We start from the raw sequence: 20,971 nt of genomic DNA, 5'->3' as shown, positions 1-20,971 counted from the left end.
GTTCCAAACCGCGAAGCCTTCGAGGCCATCAGCCCTTCGAGGATCCGCGGTTTTTAGCACCCGGAGGTGGCAGGAGTGAGGACAGGGAGGGGAGTAGGGAGGCCCCCAAGAACTGCTCCCCAGAAGTGTCCGTGCCTCCCCTCCGGGCTGCTGGCAGCTCAGCACGGCCCCGGCAGGTGGACAGGCGGGGTGGGCCCTGTGTGCCTGCACCTCCCGCTAGAATCGACCTTGCATATCATTTGCTGCAGCCATGGCAAAGCAGGGGGACAGGGGGGTCCCCAGGGCACTGAGCCACTCTTCTAGAACCAGCAGGGACAACCAGGACCGGGAGACCCTGGGTCACACTGGCCACGTGGCCCTGACAGCGGGCTCCTGAGGACTGACTGCTCCTTGTTCCTCAGGGCCGTGGACCCCATGCTGAAGGCCATCAAGGACGGCGACGATGAGGCCTTGAAGGCCATGATCAAGGAAGGGAAGAACCTCGCAGAGCCCAACAAGGAGGGCTGGCTGCCGCTGCACGAGGCCGCCTACTACGGCCAGCTGGGCTGCCTGAAGCTCCTACAGCGGGGTGAGCAGCGCTGGGCTGGGCGCAGCCACAGTGGGGAAGGCGCTAGGGAGGGCTCTGACCCTCGTGCGCAGGGCAGGCGGTCACCAGGTCTGGGGAGAGGAAGCGACCTGTCCTCCCTCCATGCCCCCCTAACGCCCCCCCATTCACATGCCCCCCGCTGCTGGCACCTCCCCAGGCCGCCCAGGCCAGGAGAGCCTAATTCCTAGAAAAGGATTGAGCGAGGCCTGACACTGGGGAGAGCCACTGCCAGCTCATTCCAGAATGTTCCAAGGGCTGATTTGGTGTGGAAAACACTGCAGCTGTGCCTGGCCCCTGCCAAGGCTGACCCTACCAGCCCAGGGACCCTGGGCCATCTGGGCTCCTCCTGAGCCAGAGTCGGGTGGGGCCCTCTGCAGGCAGGCGTCACCTGTGCCCTCAAGCAGTGCGGACCCCAAAGGGCCCAGCACAGTCCTGGCAATGGCTGCCGGCGACAGCAAGTTGTCAGCAGTGCCGGCGGAAGTGCAGAAGCAGGAGGAGCCAACCAGGGAAGGCTCCCCAGAGGAGGTGGCAGCCGAGCTGGGCTTGCAGGACCAGGAGAGGGCAGGGGCCAGTTCCAGAGGACACTCTGGCTGTCCGTCCTTGGGACTGGGAGGAAACCAGGAGTGGCTGTGCGGGGCAGGTGCTTCCTTCCTTGGTGAACTGCTTGCTTGGTCCTCCCAGAATACCCCGGGACCATTGACCAGCGCACCCTGCAGGAGGAAACAGCCCTCTACCTCGCAACGTGCAGGGGACACCTGGACTGCGTCCTCTCGCTGCTCCAGGCGGGGGCGGAGCCTGACATCTCCAACAAGTCCCGGGAGACGCCCCTCTACAAAGGTGAGCCCCCAGGGTGGGCTTCCCCAAGGAAGAGTCCGGACGCTGGGTGGGTGGTCTGGAGCACTGCTCCCGCCAGTGCAGAAGGGGACCGAGCCTGCTCAGATGTGTCACCCACGTCACTGAACCAGTCATTCATCCAGGCATTTCCTGCGTGCTTCCCGCGGGCCAGCACGAGGGCGGACACCGAGGGCTCAAAGATGAAAAGATGCCATCGGTGGCCGTGGGTGCTCCTGGTCCCGTGGGAAAAGAGCTTGTTGGGGGCATTGAGGGAGCATGGTGGACAGGCCCTGGTGCCTGAGCCTGAACCCCGGCACACACCAGCTGGCCAAGCAGGGGGCCCAGCGCAGGCACAGGCTCAGAGACGTGGGTGTGACAGCTCCTGTGCCTGCAGCCTTTGTCCCGGCTCACTCAGGACACTCACTGACCGCCCTCGCGGTGCCCACAGTGGAAATCTGAATCATGCTAACGGCTAGCATTAATCAGGTGCTCACCACGCACCAGCGCTCTCTTCTCTGGAACCTGAATATCCACCACTTATGGTACAGGCAGGCACTGCTAGAATCCTCATTTGTATGGGTGAGGCCTTAAGGCACAGAGATGTGAGGTGAGCTGCCCAGGACCACACAGCCTGCAAGGGGCAGACCTGGGATGGCCCCAGGAGCCAGATGCTGGCACCCCACTCTGGGTCAGTACAGCAGTATCCAGCTCGCACCCATGGGCTCAGGCCCTCAGCTCGGGTCTTGTGAAAATGACAGTTTTATCCTTTGAAAGGGAGCGGATAGCCCTGACTCTCATACGTGCCTGCTCCAGGCCTGGGACTATTCCGTGGGCAATGAGGACTGGGTAGCAGCAGGCAGCTGGATCCAGTGCAGGCTCCCAGGGCAAGTGTCTTCCTGGAGCCCGCGTCTGCCTGGACAGGCGCCCTAACTGTCACCTGGAGCCTCAGCTGGCCCAGAGACAGCTCCCAGGAAGCTGGGCGAGTCACAGCCAGGCGCTTGGCCCTGCTCCTACTGGGTGCCCAGCACACGCTAGCGCCTTCCGTGCAGTCTCACTCCGTCCTCCTCACCGAGACGTTTCTATTCTAGATTTTACAGGTAAGAAAACCAAGGCGTGGTGGGGTGGAGGCTTGGGCTTTGGTCCCAGTGGAGCCCCTGTGCCCTGTGCCAGCCCCCTTTGCCCCAGCAAGGACACCGAGACGCCTCCAGCGGGGCTAGTGTGGACAGGGGGCCGGGAGCAGCTCCCTGGTGACAGCTCTGGGTGAGCCAAGAGGGTCCAAAGACAGAGGGGGCTTAAAGGGGTGCTTAAAAGGAGGAGCGAGACTTGACAGCTGTGCTCACGAGTCGGGCTTCCCTACAGGAGTTGCGGGGTTGGCAGGAATATGATCCCGCCCGCTCCTCAGCCGGGAAGGGTCCTCTCACCTGGGCGACTCGGGGGACCCGAGCAGGTCACCCTGGAAGAGGGGCCTGCGGAACAGTCCAGGGGTCTCTGCAGGGTTAGAATCCCGGTTCTGCCACTTAATCTCCATGTGACTCTGGGCAGGTCACTTGCCCACTCTGTGCCTCACCTTCCTCGGCGGTGAAAGGGGGTGGTAACCCCAGCCCGACAGCCAGCACCAGCATCCTACATCCCAGGTGGATGCTTGCGGCGTCAACGGCTGGTGAGGAGCGAACGGACCTACCAGGGCAGGGCACGGCTTGCTGACGGTCTTGCTTCTCCCCGGCACAGCCTGTGAGAGGAAGAACGCGGAGGCCGTGCGGATCCTGGTGCAGCACAACGCGGACACCAACCACCGCTGCAACCGGGGCTGGACGGCTCTGCACGAGTCTGTCTCTCGCAACGACCTGGAGGTCATGGAGATCCTGGTGGGCGGAGGGGCCAAGGTGGAATCCAAGAACGCCTACGGCATCACCCCCTTGTTCGTGGCCGCACAAAGTGGGCAGCTGGACGCCCTGAGGTTCCTGGCCAAGCACGGTGAGTGGTTAGCGTCGGGGGCTTGCGGGCCTCCAGGGCGCGTGGCTGGGGGAGAGCTCAGCGCTGGGGGAAGGCAGGTGAGCGCCCTCCTGTGGACGCGCTCTTCCCGGAGTGCTGTGTTGAGAAGGATGCTGAGGCGCGACGCAGGTTGAGATCCGGTAGTGACGTCAGCAGTTATGGGGGTGGCGCGTGTGACACGTATCTGCCATCTCATGCAGCGACACATCCTTGTTTCCCACATGACAACTCGGGCCCAGCAAGGGGGAAAGACCTCTCTGCAGTCCCCGAGCCACCTGGCTGCAGAACGAGCCGGACCGCACCCACTTCTCCTCCCGCACCACTGTGCACTCTGCCCTTGACCCCAGCACTGTGGCCCGGGAGGGCTCCCCACGTGGGGCTGCATCCCGAGAAGCATCGGACTCGTCATGTGGCTGAGCAGTTGGGAAAACAGAGGCGAGGCTCTCCCCTGCAGCTAGGGACAGATCAGCCCCGAGCAGCGTGAGAAAAAAGGGGCCCCGGGCAGGGCCCTGGGAGCCCCGGCCAGGAGGCTGGGCAAAGGGCAGGGGCTCAGCGGGTGAGGACGTGAGGACGGGCAGCTAAGTCCCGACAGCTGCCCCGGCCTCCTGCCGGCACTGAGTCAGGGGCTGTGCCCTTCACGGGCTGGGGCCACCCTTCAGTCCAAATATTTTTCTGTGCGGAAAGCAGCAGGTGGGGCCCAGGCCTTCCAGGGAGCCTGCCTGCGAGAGCCGGGCGGGGTCGGAGCAGCTGGTTGCCGCCCCCACCCTGGGGAGGAGAACACGGCACTTGCTGGGACCTTCCCCGTGCCAGGCCCTGGGCAGACGCATTTGCCCACAGGACCCCGAGAGATAGGGCCCACTACTCCTGGTGGTCAGATGAGAAACTGCAATGGATTCTCACTGTCACCAAGGCCCCCGTTCTCCCGGCCAGATCAGAGACCGTTCCTGCTGCGGCACCGTGGCACAGCAGGAACTGCCGCCTATTACACTGGCAGCCCATTTGGGGCCGGTTTGCGTCCCGGCTGCTCTGCTGCCAACCCAGCTCCCTGCTGAAGTGCCAGGGAAGCAGTGGAGGCTGGCCCGAGTTCCCGCCACCCACGTGGGAGACCCAGATGGGGTTCCTGGCTCCTGGCTCCTGGCTTGACCCAGCCCCGGCCATTGTAGTCATTTGGGGGGTGAAGCAGCAGGTGGAAGATTGATCTCTCTCTCTCTCTCTCTGTAACTCTGCCTTTCAAATAAATAAAATAAATAAATCTTAAAAAAAAAAAAAAAGGGAAAAGAAACAGGAACTGGTCCCACCAGCACTGAAAGTGAAAGTGAGAAGCCCCCAGAAACCTTGAGACCGCAGGACGCACTGTGGTTAGCTGGAACCTTTCCTCGCGGCCCTGACCTGTCGCAGCTGCCTAGGTCCAGCCCCGTGTGGAACGCAGAAGGGCAGGGAGCCCTCCTCCTGCAGAGCCAGTCATGAGCAGGGCGGCCAGCTCGCCCTTCCCCCGGGAGCTGCAGAGGGTAGAGCCGATTGGCTCAGCCCAGCTCCGCGATTCCGTCAGCGGAGACAGGAAGTAATTCCTCTCTGACCCCTTGAACTGAAATCGGAAACAGATCCGGGTTCGTGAAGTTACCAGGACCCCCCTCTATCAGGGCTTCTGGGCTCTCCTGGACTCACAAGGCTTCTCTCAGGACAGAGCCCAGCATGGCCTTTTAGCCTGGCCTCTGCCATCAGACTACCAGGTACACATCTGGCTCTAAGTTTACGGGCTGTGTGACCCAGGGCCAGTCGCCCAGGCTCTCTCTGCGTCTGTGTCCTCGTCCGTAACGTGGAGCTGGAGCGATGCTCATCCCACAGGACGCCACGTGGATTCAGAGAGATAACAGGGGCAAAGCCCCAGGCCCGGCACACAGTAGGTGCTCAGTGAACTCCAGCCCCACCACGGCTGCCGCCAGCCTCTCAGGGGCCTCTGCTCTGGCCGCAGCCCCATCCTTACTGCAGGTGTTGGCGTGGGGAGCACAGCCGTGCGCAGTGCTCCGTGGGTGCGGCACGGAGGCCACGGCTGCCCTGGTCACTCACCCACCTGCTTTTCCTTCTGCAGGTGCCGACATCAACACGCAGGCCAGCGACAGCGCGTCGGCCCTCTACGAGGCCTGCAAGAATGAGCACGAGGAGGTGGTGGAGTTCCTGCTGTCCCAGGGCGCCGACGCCAACAGGGCCAACAAGGACGGCTTGCTGCCGCTGCACATGGCCTCCAAAAAGGGCAATTACAGGTCAGCCCAGGACCCTCCGAGGGCGGCGGGGAGCCGGGGCGGGGGCTGCTCCGAATGCCCCACCCACAGGAGTAGGAAGGCCCAGGAGAGATGAGCGTGGAGGGCGGAGGGAAGCCTGGGGTGCACGGGGGTATGGACAGCCAGGCCAGTCTGGTCAGCAAGCGCTTCCACAATGTAAACTCACCCCATCCTTTTCCCAACGCTGGGAAGCCAACACGACTGTTAGCTCTCGCGGAAGCTAAGGCACAGAGAGGCTGAGTGACCTGCCCAAGGACACACAGCTCGGAGGTGCAGGAACGCCCCTGCTCTCAATGTCCTGTGTGTAGGCATGTCACTCAGGAGCCAGATCCGGGCCTGGATTGCCGAGTGTTTCGGGGGGGGGCGGGGTGCAAAGGGAGCCTCGTAGGTAATTAGCAAGTGTGCAGGGAATGTCCACCGTGGCGCTAATGGAGTCATTTGCCGAGTGCTTACTGGGTGTGCTGCTACTTTAGATTACTCAATCAATCTGACAGCAGAGAGAGAGAGAGAGAGAGAGAGAGAGAGAGAGAGACAGAAACAGGGCTCCCATCTGGTTCACTTCCCAAATGCCCACTGAAGCCAAGCTGGGCCAGGCTGAAGCCAGAAACCAAGAACTCAGTCTGAGTCTCCCCGGGGGGTGGCAGGGACCCAAGTACTTGAGTCACCACCTGCTGCCACCTGGGGTGCTCATTAGTGGGGTGTCTGTTGTCTTCCCGGGAGTCAGGGGGAACTAGTTGGGCGAGTGACATCCCACAGGAGGGGATGAAGAGCCCTGGGGGCAGAGCTTGGCCCAGATCCTTCTCTGCAGGAAGCCAGCACAGGGCCAGCCAGAGATGCCCAACTCCACCCCTACAACAAACTTGGGGGACACGGCCTTCGCTGGACCACATAGCTAGCTGCAGGGCAGACAGACCTGGGCTCGAATTCCTGCTGAGCCCACTGGGCAGGGTGCCTAATATTTCTGAGCCTCATCTTCCCCTCCTGTAAAATGGGAGCGTTACACCTGCCTCTTGGGGCCATTGCAGGAACTAGTGACATGGATGTGCGTGGAGAGAGAATGGAAAGGAAGCTCCTGGGTGGGGGTGCTGGCACCAGCAGGTGCACAGGGTGTCCACACTTGCCTGCGCTCATGCAGGGAGCACACATGCCGTCACTTTTCAGCGAAGCCACCAAAGGGGAGAAAGTGACTCCAGTTAGCAGCGGTGGTGGGCAAGACGGCGCAGTTCTCTTGAGTTCCAGACAGTGTCCAGCCTCTGTCAGAGTTCAGCTAACGTGGTTTACCTTGAACCTGACCCCAGGGAGGTCCAAATGACGAAGGCAGGAAGGAGCTGAGAGTTGGGAATCTCCTCCCCCCCCACACACACACATACTTGTCTGTATCACTCTGGGGGAATGTCTTTAAAAGATAAGTTTATTTATTTGAAATTCAGTGTGGCGGAGAGAGGGGGGAAGAGAGAGAGAGAGACAGAGAGAGATACCATCTGCTGGTTCACTCCCTAAATGCCTGCAACAGCCAGGGTTAGGCCAGGTGGAAACCAGGAGCCAGGAGCTTCCTCCGGGTCTCCCACGTGGATGCAGGGGCCCAAGCACTTGCGCCATCTTCTGCTGCTCGCCCAGGCACATGAGCAGGGAGCTGGATCGGAAGTGAAGCAGCCGGGACTCAAAGCTGCCATTCTGATATGAGACACCAGTGTCACGTGGCGACTGAACCCGCAGTGTCCCAGTGCTGGCCCCCACGCCTTGCTTTTCATGATACACATTTTCCATGGGCTTTGGGGGAGGCCTTTCATATTTTGTGACCAGCATAAAACACCAACTTTCATTTTGGGTCTCACTTCTGGGTCTCTTACTAATAATAAACTCTTTCTCTTTTGCTAATAATTGATATCACCTTTGCATAAGGAGAAAGCAGTTTACAAAGCACATTCATGAGCAGATTAGCATCGCGTGGGTGAAGAGGGAAAGCACAGCTCAGGGCTGAAGGCAGGGGGAGGGATCCTGCACCCCGGCCCCGCCCCCCGGATGACCCCTCCGCTGCGGGGAGCCGATTGGCTGCTGTGGCTCCTGGAGGAAAGGACGGAGAAAGTCTGCAGCTGACTCAGCACCAGGGCTTCTGCTGACTCAGGCTTTGCACCAGGCGGGGGTCAGGAATCTGCATCTGACTCCCTGCGCTGCGCTGTGTTCCAGAGCTGGCCATCTGCAAGCTCCAGTCTCTCTGTGATGCCCCAGAGCCCCTCAGACAGGCTGGCTCAAGGCAGCAGGGCGCACCTGCCCTCCGGCGCCCTCCTTTATGGAGGAATCGCTCCTGGCTCCAGCTCCCAGGATTTCCTGGAAAAGCCAGGAGTGCCCGGAAGGCACTTCCGGGGGCAGGAGTCCCACCGCGCCCGTGGGGACACCCTCAGGCAGCTCCTGCACAGGCAGGCCCCATCTGGCTCCAGCATGAACATACAGAGGCTCAGAGAAGAGGTAGCTCCACATGCCCCACCATGCATGTGCGTGTATACATGCACACACACACATACACACACATGCACACACATGCACACAACACACACACAGTGGGGTTGGCTGTGGGGCTGCACGCTGCTGGGAGCAGAGCCACCCGCCAGTGGCTGGTTCCCACGTGAAAGTCAAGTCCACTGACAACGGTCAGTCCTCCCCACCCCCGCCTTCCCCGCTACATGACCTGGTGACCTAGAGTGCCCCCGTGTTGCTGTAGCAGGGCGAGTGGCTGCAGCGGCCGCGGCGCTGGAGATACCAACAGCTGCTACTGACTGACTGCCTGCCGCACAGCAAGCGTGTGCATGTGCAAGAGCTGCTGTCAGCCTCAAAAGCAGCCTTGGCGGAAGATGTCGCTGGGCTGCCTAAGCCGGGCACAGTGGCGCCGCCTGGCGGGGTTGTGATGAACAACACGAGGGATAAAGCGCTTAGGTTCTGGGTCATCTTATGATTCAATGAGGGAAATGTGCAAACACTTTATTTTATATCTGAAAGGGGGGAAGGTGGGAGGGAGGATGGGAAGAAGAGAGAGAGAGAGAGAGAGAGAGAGAGAGAGAGAGAGAGAGAGATCCCATGTGCCGGTTCGTTCTCTAAATGTCTGCAGTAGCCATGGGTGGGCCAGGCTGAAGCCAGGTGTTGGGAACTCAAACCAGGTCTTCCATGTTGGTGGCAGGAACCCAACTCCTTGAGCAGGAAGCTGGAGTCAGGAGCTGGAGCCGAGGCCCACACTGAGCAGGAAGCTGGAGTCAGGAGCCGGAGCCGAGGCCCACACTGAAGCAGGCTGATAGGGACGCAGGTGTTTCCAGTGGTGCCTGGCACACAGCAGAAGCATTATGGGGGCTATTTAGGGGGGCAAGATGTCCATAGTGACCCACAGGGCCTCAGTGAGGGTCAGCACCATCGTCGGTGCTAGTAACCACCCTCTGCTATGCACGTGGTTCTGAGGAAGGCCCGGTGCTGAGAGCCAGAGCCAGATGTGGGGCCCAGGGGCAGCTGATGCTGAGGCCCCCCATTTCCTCACTGTCGTGCCGCACCCCCACACTGCTCAGGACACCTGTTCTGCACAAAGCTCTCTGCCTACTGCATGACGCCAGGCTGGATTGAGGCAGGACATCAGAGCCAGGGCCTGCAGGAAGTGTGAATCCTGGGTGGGCCAGCAGGACCCGGGCAAGGAGAGTGAGGGGAGGGGGCCCCGCTATGTATGGCGAAGAGGCCCAAGGTCATAGATGGCCCAACAGCCACTGTACCTGCTGTGCTGCTGTCCTGGGTTGTCCTGCGTTGGCTGGGCTGGGTCAAGCAAGGCTCAGCTGGTTGGTGTAGGCACAGCTCCAGCGTGGAGAGGTCTATGGGGAGGGCCAGCACCAAGCCTCCCGCACAGCCAGGGTTCCACGGCAGTGGCCACTTTTCCCTTCTCCCAGGGTCTACTCTGGCCTGCAACACTCTCTGATGCCAAGACCTGCCTCTGGGGGAAGTGGGGTGACCCCAGCTCGATTTGTGGGGTGGCCCCTGGTCCTCCGGCCCTCTAGCCCACAAAATGAGCTGAGGGAGAGGCGTCAGGTGCCCAGTGGGGCCACCACAGGGCCACTGTCCGTGCCTGGGAGGAGAGGGGCATCAGAAAAAGGCTGGGCCCCGCCCGTGTGTGCAGACACTGCCCGCTGTCCTCGAGTGCCATCTGCCTTCTGTCCAACGTCGCTTCTTCCCCACGCCGCATCCAGGCCTCAGTTCTAGCCGCTGTAAGATGGAGGGCTGGACAGATGGATGTCTGGACCCCAGGCTGCGCTACACACTTTTCCGATGGGCAGAAATGACCAAATGACCGGCTGCCTTATGACAGTGCTTCCGGGAGCAGAGGCAGCGGTGGGTTGAGTTCCCACATTTCTGCCACTTTCCCTCCGGTGGGCGGGGTTGGCTGGAGCCCAGCCACGACCTGCCAGAGACACCAGCCGGCTGGCCCGCGGCCCGGGGCACCCCGCTCCCTGTTCTTTCCCGTGCTTGGGCACAGCACGGCTGTTACAGAGCATTTGTTGGCCATGGCCAGGGTCCAGGGTGAGGCCCCAGCCCTGCCTTGGACCAGCACCTCTGCAGAGCGAGGTCAGGCCTCCGGTGCCTGCACAAATAGAAATTAGGAGGCAATTAGCCCCCCTGGGCGGGGGAGGTTCCTTTTGAGGTTTTAGAAGCAGAATTTGGTCAAACATAGCGTCACTAACAATAATAACACTTTCCACTGGGATCACAGCAGGAGGCTGCTGGCATCCGATTTCCAGGAAGTCCAGTGCCAGGAGGAGAGGCGTGGGAACAGGCCTGGTGGCACCTGCTCTCCTCCCCACAGCCACCTCCATGGGGCCCCACACAGGGCTGGGCGGTCACCTACCAGCAGGGACGGGGTGGATTAGGGGCCTGGGAGTGTGTGGCAAGGGCAGGGGGTGAAGACGAGGGGAGGGGTTCAGCATCCTAGGGTCAAGCCCCGGAGCCGGTCCACACCCTGTGATCTCTCACTTCACTTCTCTGTAGCCCCTCGGCTACAAAGAAGGCCACAGAGCAGCTCTGGCTGCCCCACGGGGCTACTATGAAGGTGAATGGGTGCAAGCAAGTTACCAGGCTGTAAAAAAGGATAGCACAAGTCCACGATGTGTGAGCTGTCTCCCTCGGTACCACACAGAAGTGGAGGGTTAAGCCTCACGGACCGAACTGCCAGCACTCCAATCCTCCCTGCCCCATTGCTTGCTGGCTGTGTGTCCCTGGGGGAAGTCACATGCCCTCTCTGGGCTTTCAGGTCCTCATCTGGAAACTGAGGGTGATTCTAGTGCCCACGGGGCTGCTGGGAGGACCTAACAGTGATATTGGTGACCACCTGAGGTCTGTGCCTAAGTCAGCAGGAGGGAGTCGAGCCAGGGTTGCAGGTAGCTCCAAGCCTCAGCAGTGGCTGACCAGGCTGGCCAGGCCAGGGGTGCAGTGGAGAGGCAGGGACAGGCTGGAGTCAGCCTCCAAGGGAGGAAGCGCTGAGTCTTGGGAAAGGGGTGCAAGCAACTGCGATCACAGCCGCTGATGGGGGGCTGGGGCAGGACTGGCAGAGCCAGACCTCTTTATCCCCTGCTGTGCCCCCCCAACCCGGGCTGCACCAGGGCCCCCAGGACAGCGAGATGGGGGTGCAGGACGGCCCAGGGCTGGAGTCAGAAGAGGGCCCAGGTCCCAGTGTGTCCCCTTTGACTCTGTGAGCCTTGATTTGGCTCAAGTGGGAAGGATGAGAGGTGGGGTGGTCCGTGGGTTGTAGATGAGACCAGCAGGTGCGCGATGGGCTCTCGGCTGTGGCTGTCCCTGTCCACCCTCCCCAGGCAGGGCAGGGGCAGGACCCACTGCTTCCCTGGGCATTCACTGGGTTTGCAGGCCTTCTAATCAATTCTACCAGCTGAACTGCGAAACATCAGAAATAAGTCAACGGGAGAATCTTGAGGTTTTTAAGAAATCAGACTTTCGAGGCCGGGGGCGTGGGTCTGATGCCTGGCTCCGCCCCTGGCCGGCTTGTGTGGCTTGGGGAAGGTGGCTCAACCTCTCCCAGCCTCAGTTTTCTCACCTGTGAAGTGGGGACGGAAGCAGACCCACGGTTCCCCAGGGCAGCTCCGCGCGCGCGGCTGGCCCCTGGGCGCGCTCCGCCGCCGCCCCGTGGCTCACGCCCCCCCCCCCCCCGCCCCGCCCGCAGGATCGTGCAGATGCTGCTGCCGGTGACGAGCCGCACGCGCATTCGCAGGAGCGGCATCAGCCCGCTGCACCTGGCGGCCGAGCGCAACCACGACGCGGTGCTGGAGGCGCTGCTGGCCGCGCGCTTCGACGTGAACGCGCTGCTGGCGCCCGAGCGCGCGCGCCTCTATGAGGACCGGCGCACCTCGGCGCTCTACTTCGCAGTGGTCAACAACAACGTGTACGCCACCGAGCTGCTGCTGCTCGCCGGCGCCGACCCCAACCGCGACGTGATCAGCCCGCTGCTCGTGGCCATCCGCCACGGCTGCCTGCGCACCATGCAGCTGCTCCTGGACCACGGCGCCAACATCGACGCCTACATCGCCACGCACCCCACCGCCTTCCCCGCCACCATCATGTTCGCCATGAAGTGCCTGTCCCTGCTCAAGTTCCTCATGGACCTGGGCTGCGACGGCGAGCCCTGCTTCTCCTGCTTCTACGGCAACGGCCCGCACCCGCCCGCCCCGCAGCCCTCCAGCAGGTTCAACGACGCCCCCGCCGGCGACAAGGCGCCCGGCGCGGTGCAGGTGGGCGGCGCGCGCGCTCCAGGGGCGGTGTAGACGGGGGGCGGGGGCTGGCGCGCTCCGGAGGCGGTGCGGGCTAGCGGGGCACACGCGGCGGCGGGAGGGTGGGCATCTGCGGAGCACGGGGCAGTCGGGACGAAGCGGCGATGCGCTTCGGAAGGCATAGACTGCGCCCGTCTGCTTTGGAGCCGGCGGAGCCTGGGTGTGTGTGCTGCGGGGGAAGGGGGGCGTCCGGACCGCCAGGGCCCGCGAAACCCTTTGGTCTGGCCCTGCCTAGACAACCGCAGGCGGGACCCGAAGTCCAGTCTATCTGGAGCAGGCTAACTTTTGAGTGGCCCACGAGTGACATCATTGATAGCTTCCCCAGCCCTGCTGGTGGAGCTCGGTGCAACTCCTCAGTTGGTTTCACCAGGGGCCAGGGAGCTGAAGGAACCCCCAGAGGAGCCGGGGTGTGGGCGCTCCACCTGCCCTGCCCTGACCACCCCCTGGAAGTGATGTGAGGTGGGAGCAAAGCCAGCGCCTCAGAAGCAGGGCGGGTCGCTGCTGTGGCTGCAATGGTCAGCACTCAAAAGGAAGTGAGAACCCGCTTGTCTTGGAGGTCAGGGTGACCGATGGGCATCCGTGGGCATCCTACCATGTTCATACACCCACTTTATAGACAAGGAAGTCGAGGCTCCCAGGGCTGGCTTGGAGGGGCGTGGGTTTTCCGGAGCCGACCCTGGCCTGGCTGCACCCAGGGTCCTTCCTCGTCCCCGGCCCCAGGGCTCCATCTGGAAGATGAGTTCACCCCCGACCCTGATGTGTGCCCGCTTGCAGTTCTGCGAGTTCCTGTCTGCACCCGAGGTGAGCCGCTGGGCGGGGCCCATCATCGACGTGCTGCTGGACTACGTGGGCAACGTGCAGCTGTGCTCGCGGCTCAAGGAGCACATTGACAGCTACGAGGACTGGGCTGTGATCAAGGAGAAGGCAGGTAGGGGCTGTGCCGCCGCCGCCGCCGCCGCCGCCACCCAAGGCTGTGCCAGGCTGTGGGTCCCAGCTGTCTGTCTGTGACTCCTGGGATAGTTGAAAAGGAAACTGACCTTCATGGGGGCGTGTTGCCTGGGCCAGGCAGTGGTGGAGCTGAGATTCGAACCCAGGTCTGACCAGCTCCCCCTTCCCCGCCCCCACTGAGTCCCGCCACTGAATCTTTCCATGTTGCTTTTTAAAACATGAATAGATTTAAGTTTTTATTTATTTGCAAGGCAGAGAGAGGAGAGAGAGAGAGAGAAGATAGTTTCCACCTGCTAGTGTACTCCCCCAAATACCCACAATAGCTGGAGCTCGGCCAAGCTGAAATCAGGATCTGGGAACTCCATCCAGGTCTCCCAAGTGGCCAGCAGGGACCCAGGTACGTGAGCCGTCACCTGCCGCCTCCCAGTGTGTGCATCGCAGGAAGCTGGAATCAGGAACGGATCTGGGCTCGAACCCAGGCGCTCTGATGTGGGATGTGAATGTCCCCAGTGGCATCTAACTGCTGCACCCAGCACCTGCCCCTGTGGCCCAGGTTTCTGGTCCCTGGGAGGCAAGGTGGTGGGGTGGGGGAGAGCATGGCGGTACAGGGCATCCCAAGCTGGAGGGTGCCCAGGAAGCATGTGACGCTTAGCCTGCAGCTTCCTGGGGCCGGTGCTGTGGCACACAGGTGAAGCTGCTGCCTGTGACGGCGGCCTCCCACGTGAGTGCCAGTTGGAGTCCTGGCTGCTCTGCTTCCCATCCAGCTTTCTGCTAATGCAGCTGGCAAGGCAGCAGAGGATGGCCCAAGTGCTTGTGCCGGACACCCACGCGGGAGACCCGGATGGAGCCCAGATTCCTGTTTTTGGCCTGGTCCAGCCCTGACCACTATGGCCATTTGGGGGAGTGAACTAATGGATGGAATATCTGTGTGTGTGTGTGTGTGTCTCTCTCTCTCTGTAACTCTACCTTTCAAATAAATAAGTAAATCATTAAAAGCAAATAAAAATGCAGCTTCCTGGCTTGAGCAGGCCGGGGCTGAGGGCCCGTGTTTCCAGGCTCCAGGTGGTACCACTTCCGCTGGTTCATAAACCTCCCTTGTCTAGGAGTGACTCGGGCAGGCCCTTCCGCCTCTGTGCCCTGAGACCGTGCTGCCTTGGGCACCATCCCTCGCGCCTCGGCTCTGACTCACTGGCTTCTTGCTCGTTGGATGGAGACCTGCTGCAGGGTCTCTCATTTGCACAGCTGCCTGGAAAGCACTTGAGGCCTTTGCCAGTCACTGGGGCAGCGACTGGAGAGGCCGCACTGAGCTGCCCACTCACCCGGCGTGGTGCTGGAGTCATCCAAAGATGCTGTCACCGCAATCCTTGGCCACTAGAGGGTGCGGTGATCTGTGCCCGGATAGCGGTCCCACCTGCTCCGTCCTCTCCTCCCTTCCCTAAGGAAGGGTGGTCCCTTCCTACTCCACGGTGGCCCTGGGGAAACAGGTGGAGGCTTTTCGTGTGGTGTCAATGTTCATTGAGAGGCAGAACAAATGGCTCTTCACCGAGAGCTGTTTCGGTGACCTTAGAGCCCACCTTCCACCTGCAAAGTTCACTCCGTCTGCTTTTTCCTTGAATGCCAAGACATTGACCTTGACACCATTGGCTTCTGAGTTGACAGCAGATGGGCTCTGGGAGGCGGGCCATTCACTGGCCAGCTCAGCCTTCCCAGCGCCACATCCTCTGCCCTCCAGTGGCCTTTTGCCTCCAGCCGCAGGGGAGAGGTGCTGAGCTTCACGAAGGGCAGGGGGAGGGTCAGAAACAGTGCTGGGTGTGGGCGCCCTGGCTGGGCGGCACTTGGCCCGGCCTGCCTTGGCCCCCTTGGCTGGGCACCTGCTGGAGGCCCCTGCCTCCCTTCCTCACCTGGCGCAGTCTTGCCCACCCCGCGGGACCTGCTTGGGTGCCCCATCTTGTGTGGGAGCCTTGCCCACAGAGGTCCTGTGTGGGTGCCTCCCCATCTCTGACTCCCACCCAGGACTAGGCCCAGCAGAGGGGCTCAGTATGTGCTTGTTGGATGGCTGGGTGTGTCTTTGGTTGGACAGATGCCTTCCCCGTGCCTGGCCTGTGCCCTGGGCTGAAATAAATGACCCTCTTACTGCACGTCCCAGTCCCTACCTGCTCCACCCCTAACTCCCAGTGCCGGGAGGCCTCCTGGGGGAGGCCCCTCTGCCTGGCCTGTGGACACCTGCTGGTGCCCAGAGCTGACTTCCACAAAGGCGGTTAAACCCTGAGCCCTTTGCCAGGCTGTGTTTGGGGGTCCAGACTGAGACGTGGGGATGGGAGTCCGAGTCCCAGAAGCTCACTAAGCCTTGGTTTCCTCACCTGAGAAGTGGGTGTGGCCCCTCCCCTGCCTTCCTTGGGCCGTGCAGATCAGTGGCCCGTGGGAGGGTGCTTTGCCAGGTCCCTAGGTGGCGGGGCCGGGGGTGGGCAGGAGCGGGTACCCCTGTCTTACCCAGCGTGTCAGCTGGGCGCCTCCCACTAGCCCCAGGTCACGGATGCGAACCTTCTGGCAGCTGCAGATGAGCCAGCAGCGTCTGTCTTCCCCTCCTTTTCGCAGAGCCTCCAAGGCCCCTGGCCCACCTCTGCCGGCTGCGGGTCCGCAAGGCCATCGGGAAATACCGCATCAAGCTCCTGGACACGCTGCCGCTCCCGGGCAGGCTGATCAGATACCTGAAGTACGAGAACACCCAGTGACCGGGCCTGGGCAGCCGGGCGCCCCTCGGACTGTTCCTACGACGTCTCGGCGCAGCTGTGGTCCCAGACCCGAGGGGCCTAGCCAGTGACAGGAGGCTGCAGGTTGCGTCCTTCTCAGCTGGGGCGGCCACCGTGGTCTCGCAGGGGCTCTGGGCCAGAGCGGAGAATACAAAGTGTTCAGTAGAAGAACCGGGTGCTTTCCAGCTGCCGAGTCCTCCCCGGGGCTCCCCGGGGGGCAGCACTAGAGGTGGTCCCGACTGGAGAAGGCGGGCCAGCAGGGATCCCCCAGCCTCTGACCTGGGATGCGGAAGGACTTTGAGAGGCCGAAGGACCTCCCTGCCCTGGGCAACGCTCCACTTGACTTCGAGTTTCTCTCTGAAGATGTGGCCCAGGGCTGGGCTAAGGAGACCCCTGGGTCTGGGTTGGCGGGGGAGGGGGGGGCTTTGTTGAGTACAATAAACGTCACACACACATCCTCCTGCCCGGCAAACCCGCTCGCTGGTCTCCCCCAGGCCTCAGGTCCTCAGCCTGCCCCTGGCAGCCGTGGGGTTGGGCACATGGCCCCCAAGCACGGCAGCTTTGGGCTTCCTGAGGCCTTCACCCACCGGGACAGACCCCAGGGCCCAGCTGTCTACCCTGCTTCAGTCGCCATGGAAACAGGAACTTCATCACAGGCAAGGCGACGGTGCCCCCCAGTCTGCCGACACCTGGGGCTGTCTTGCCCGTGCCTCTCCTGGCGTGCTCTTTTCGCATCCTGCTCACCTGCCACAGAAGTTGAGACACTGGGGAGGGAGTTGGGGGTGGGGCAGGGCATGGGCCAGTGTGTGTGTGTGGCGGGGGCATCTAAATACTGGCTGCTATGAGCAGCAGTGCCGGAGAGATGGCCCTGGTCAGCCCTGCAGAGGCACTGAACTTGGCCGTGCCCCAAGCCCTGGCCACTGTCTGCCCCGGGTCCTCACGTGAGGTGAGTGGGCAGCAGTGGTGAGCGTGCTCAGGTTCTCTGGGCCTGCCACTGAAGTCACTGGGGTGCAGGCCGTCTGCAGCCACAGCCCGGGGGCCGCCTGGCCGAGAGACTGCGGTAGAGTCTTAGGCAGGTAGTTTCTGGCCTTCAGGGGGTCAAGCGAGGGGTGGGTGGCACTGCTGTTGGCTTGCTCCCCTCATCTGTACAGGGTGGTCCTGCTGGCTCTGACACACTGGTCTCCATGGAATTAGCACGTGCTGGTGTCGATATGGGGAGGAGTAGCCTTCCCAGCCGTCACAGGCCAAACGGGGCTGAGATGGAAACAGCCCCCCAAGGGGAAGGGACGTGCACACACAGGTCCCTGGGATTCCAGTTCCCAGTGGTTGGCCCCAGCCCTGGGCTGCCTTCCCATTCACCAGGTAGAGCTGCAGGGATCCTGAAGAAATCCCCCCAAAACTGCACCCCGCCACGTCCCGCCACACACACACTGGAACTGCCCAACCCTGAGGGCCTGGGGGACAGCTGCCAAGTTCCAGAAGTTCAAGTTCAGCCGTCAAGGGAGACTCAGCCGAGGGAGGGCCTTTCCCTCTAGGGCAACAGCGGATCAGAAGGGACTGCAAGGTGGCAGATGAGGGTGGGCTAATGCAGACGGGGCTGGCCCATGAGTTATCAGGTGCCCATGGGCTGGGGGCAGGCATCAGGCCAACTCACGCCATTTCTCAGGCCATGTTACAGCCTACAGTGTCCTCACAGGCACAGATCTCTTCCCACCCAGGAGATCCAGGCGCTGGGCAGGGCGGGGCTGTCACTGTGGGCCCCGGCACAGACCAGGCACCCGTCTCTGGAATGCTGAGGGCATGATGGCTGAGCGTGGCCCTGTGCGCCATCCCAGCCGAGCTCAACACTCCGGGGAGGAGCCTGGGCAGCCGGGAGCACAGGAGTCTGGGTGAGCCTGGGGCCGTGGCTTCGGTTCTGTTGTTTTAATTTTCTTACCCAAGGACACTGAACCAATGAGCGTGTTTTAAAGAGGAACAATCTGAGGGGGCCACCTGCTTTGTCCTCCTGCGGGGCCTGAGCTCACCGGCCGGCCCCTCCCCTGCTCTGACACTGCCTTAGCCACAGCAGGAGTCACAGCAGAGGGGCCCGGCAGCATCCTGCAGCTGGGGAAGAGGGTTCGGCCAAGAAGTGTTCAGCCCCGCCCCTGCCTCCCCTGGTGCCAGAGCTGTTTGGACCCTCAGGGACCCTATGGACAGTTCCTCCCAGCTCTGCTCCTACCTCCTTCCTTGTGGGGAGCAATCCGGACTAGACTAAGTTACTCGAATTAGGACTTATTCTATGCATCTGCTCTCCCACAATATGGCGCTGGGAGAGAAGTAAACAGCTTCCGCACAGCTGCCTCCAGTTCAACCAATTAACTGTAGGACTTGCTCCTGATTGGAGAGCAGCGTACTCAGCCGAGTTGGGATTGGCGGAGGAGGACTATAAAGGAGGAGAGAGACGGCATGCACCGGGAACATCTATGGGGAACATCTAAGGGAACCCGTGCAGCCCCCGAGAAGAGCCGGCTGGCGGTGTGCCGCTCCCCTGCGGAAGTGGGGAATGCGGCCAGGGGGAACTGCCCTTCCACGGAGGTGGAAGGGACAGTAGCCAACCCGGGAAGAACCAGCAGCAAACCCGGGGAGGGCCGAGCAGACGAAAGAACAGCGCAGGGTCCTGTGTTGCTCCTCCACGAAGAGGGGGAGCGACATAATGGTGCCGTGACTCGGATAGGAAACCTAGGAGGGAAAGACCGGGAAGAATTGGGAAAATATCGAAGAGAGAGACTAGCAAACAGCCTAGGGAAAAGCCGGCCGAAAAAGGTGCCGGAAGAAGCTATTGAAAGCCTAGGCATAGACTCAGATACGGACTACGGACTACGGGGGGAAGCTGGGAGAAATCTCTAAGGTCGAAAGCGAAAGTGAAAGCTAGAACAAACAGACTCGGACGCGGACTGTGGGGAGAGGCCAGGAGAAATGAGGGAGGAATATCGTTGGAGGAAAGCTTGGGGAAACATACCGGGTAGAGAAAAATGTTAGGGAAATTGAAGCCGCGGGGGGCAGGCCGAGGCGGAAACGAAAGCCACTTTGGGGTTCTCAAGTTAGCCCGGGAATAGGGGGCGAAAAGTTGAAACCAGAAGCTGAGACGTAAGCCAGATTGGGATCCGTCTGATTAGCCCGGGGAGCAAAGGACGTGAAGCCAAATCGTGGGGCGGAGACGTACGCTGGGTTGAATTCGCCAGGCTAGCCCGGGGAACTTAGATTGAATCCTAGTGGCGGAGACGCAAGCTACGCTGTGTTACTCGCGGAAGCCGCCGCGTGCAGAGAGAGCACGGGGTGTGAATAGATAGGGAACGCTGGCGTAGGCCGTGGTTCAGACGCGAAAGGGTTAAGCGTGGAGACCGCGGAGCGCGCGAACCCGAGCCGCGCAAAGCCGGGAAGCTGCGCAGATGAGAGAGGCGCGCGGGCTGAAGCGGCGCAGAGCCGGGAACCCGCCGGCGGGGCGAGGTGCCGGAAAGCCGCAGGGATAAGAGAAACAGAAGTTTGGAAGTGAAGTAAAAGAGAAATGGGAATGCTGGAAGATAGAAGTGAAATGGGAGAGGTAGGAATGCCCGGAGATAGAGAAATAGAGAAAAATAAGGCCTCCCCTCAACATGCCAATTAGAAGGCTTGGATTCGGTCTGCCTAATCAAGTGAGGCGATGAGCACATGCGGGCAGCTAGCAGCTTATGCGCCACAGGTCACCGAAGACAGGCACGAATTAACATCAGTAAGGCTTCCCCACAATACAACAATATTAAGCTTGGATTCGGTCTGCCTGATTTAAGGCGGTAAGCGCCAGCAAAGCTCGACCAGAGTATGAGCTGCAGGTCACCGAAGATAGGCACGAACCAACACTAATAAGTCTCCCCCACAATAAGGCAATGAGAAGGCTTGGATTCGGTTTGCCTGATAGGTTTTGTAAGCCCCTGCGGGCAGAGCAGAGCATGCGCTGCAGGGCACCGAACACAGGCATGCATCAGCGCCTAAAAACCTCCTCACAATGGCGAAGAGAGGACCCGGATTCGGTTTTCCTGATTGATAGGACTTGTAAGAGCCTGTGGCAACTCTAGCAAGTAGAGCAGAGTGTGTTCCGCGGGACACCGAAGACAGGCGCGTATCAACGCTAAAAAATAAAAAGAAAGGGGGATCTGTGGGGAGCAATCCGGACTAGACTAAGTTACTCGAATTAGGACTTATTCTATGCATCTGCTCTCCCACAATATGGCGCTGGGAGAGAAGTAAACAGCTTCCGCACAGCTGCCTCCAGTTCAACCAATTAACTGTAGGACTTGCTCCTGATTGGAGAGCAGCGTACTCAGCCGAGTTGGGATTGGCGGAGGAGGACTATAAAGGAGGAGAGAGACGGCATGCACCGGGAACATCTATGGGGAACATCTAAGGGAACCCGTGCAGCCCCCGAGAAGAGCCGGCTGGCGGTGTGCCGCTCCCCTGCGGAAGTGGGGAATGCGGCCAGGGGGAACTGCCCTTCCACGGAGGTGGAAGGGACAGTAGCCAACCCGGGAAGAACCAGCAGCAAACCCGGGGAGGGCCGAGCAGACGAAAGAACAGCGCAGGGTCCTGTGTTGCTCCTCCACGAAGAGGGGGAGCGACACTTCCTGGCCCCCAGACACCTCTGAGGCTCCGGGCCACCCCCAGCCTCCCCTGCCAGTCTCAGCCACAAGCAGCCCTGGGCCCTCGGCCTGGGTGCAGCCTGTGCCCCCTTAGGCCTAGGGACCGTTCAACCTCACGACACCCAAGATG

General features: G+C 61.4%; 1 protein-coding gene across 1 annotated transcript in view; it reads left to right on the top strand.

The window, feature by feature from the left end:
- ASB2 (ankyrin repeat and SOCS box containing 2) overlaps nt 1–16,644 on the top strand; it is a 36,609-nt gene extending 19,965 nt beyond the window's left edge. The window contains exons 4-10 of the mRNA XM_051839133.2: nt 402–568; nt 1,268–1,423; nt 3,149–3,394; nt 5,502–5,673; nt 11,888–12,452; nt 13,266–13,419; nt 16,035–16,644. Of these exons, the coding sequence (XP_051695093.2) occupies nt 402–568; nt 1,268–1,423; nt 3,149–3,394; nt 5,502–5,673; nt 11,888–12,452; nt 13,266–13,419; nt 16,035–16,171 (1,597 nt within the window). The 3' untranslated portion in view covers nt 16,172–16,644. The remainder of the gene's footprint in view (nt 1–401; nt 569–1,267; nt 1,424–3,148; nt 3,395–5,501; nt 5,674–11,887; nt 12,453–13,265; nt 13,420–16,034) is intronic.
- The last annotated feature ends 4,327 nt before the right edge of the window (nt 16,645–20,971 follow it).

Source organism: Oryctolagus cuniculus, chromosome 20 (assembly GCF_964237555.1).
Source record: "Oryctolagus cuniculus chromosome 20, mOryCun1.1, whole genome shotgun sequence".
Classification (NCBI taxonomy): Eukaryota; Metazoa; Chordata; class Mammalia; order Lagomorpha; family Leporidae; genus Oryctolagus; species Oryctolagus cuniculus.
This window is presented reverse-complemented; position numbering and strand designations above follow the sequence as displayed.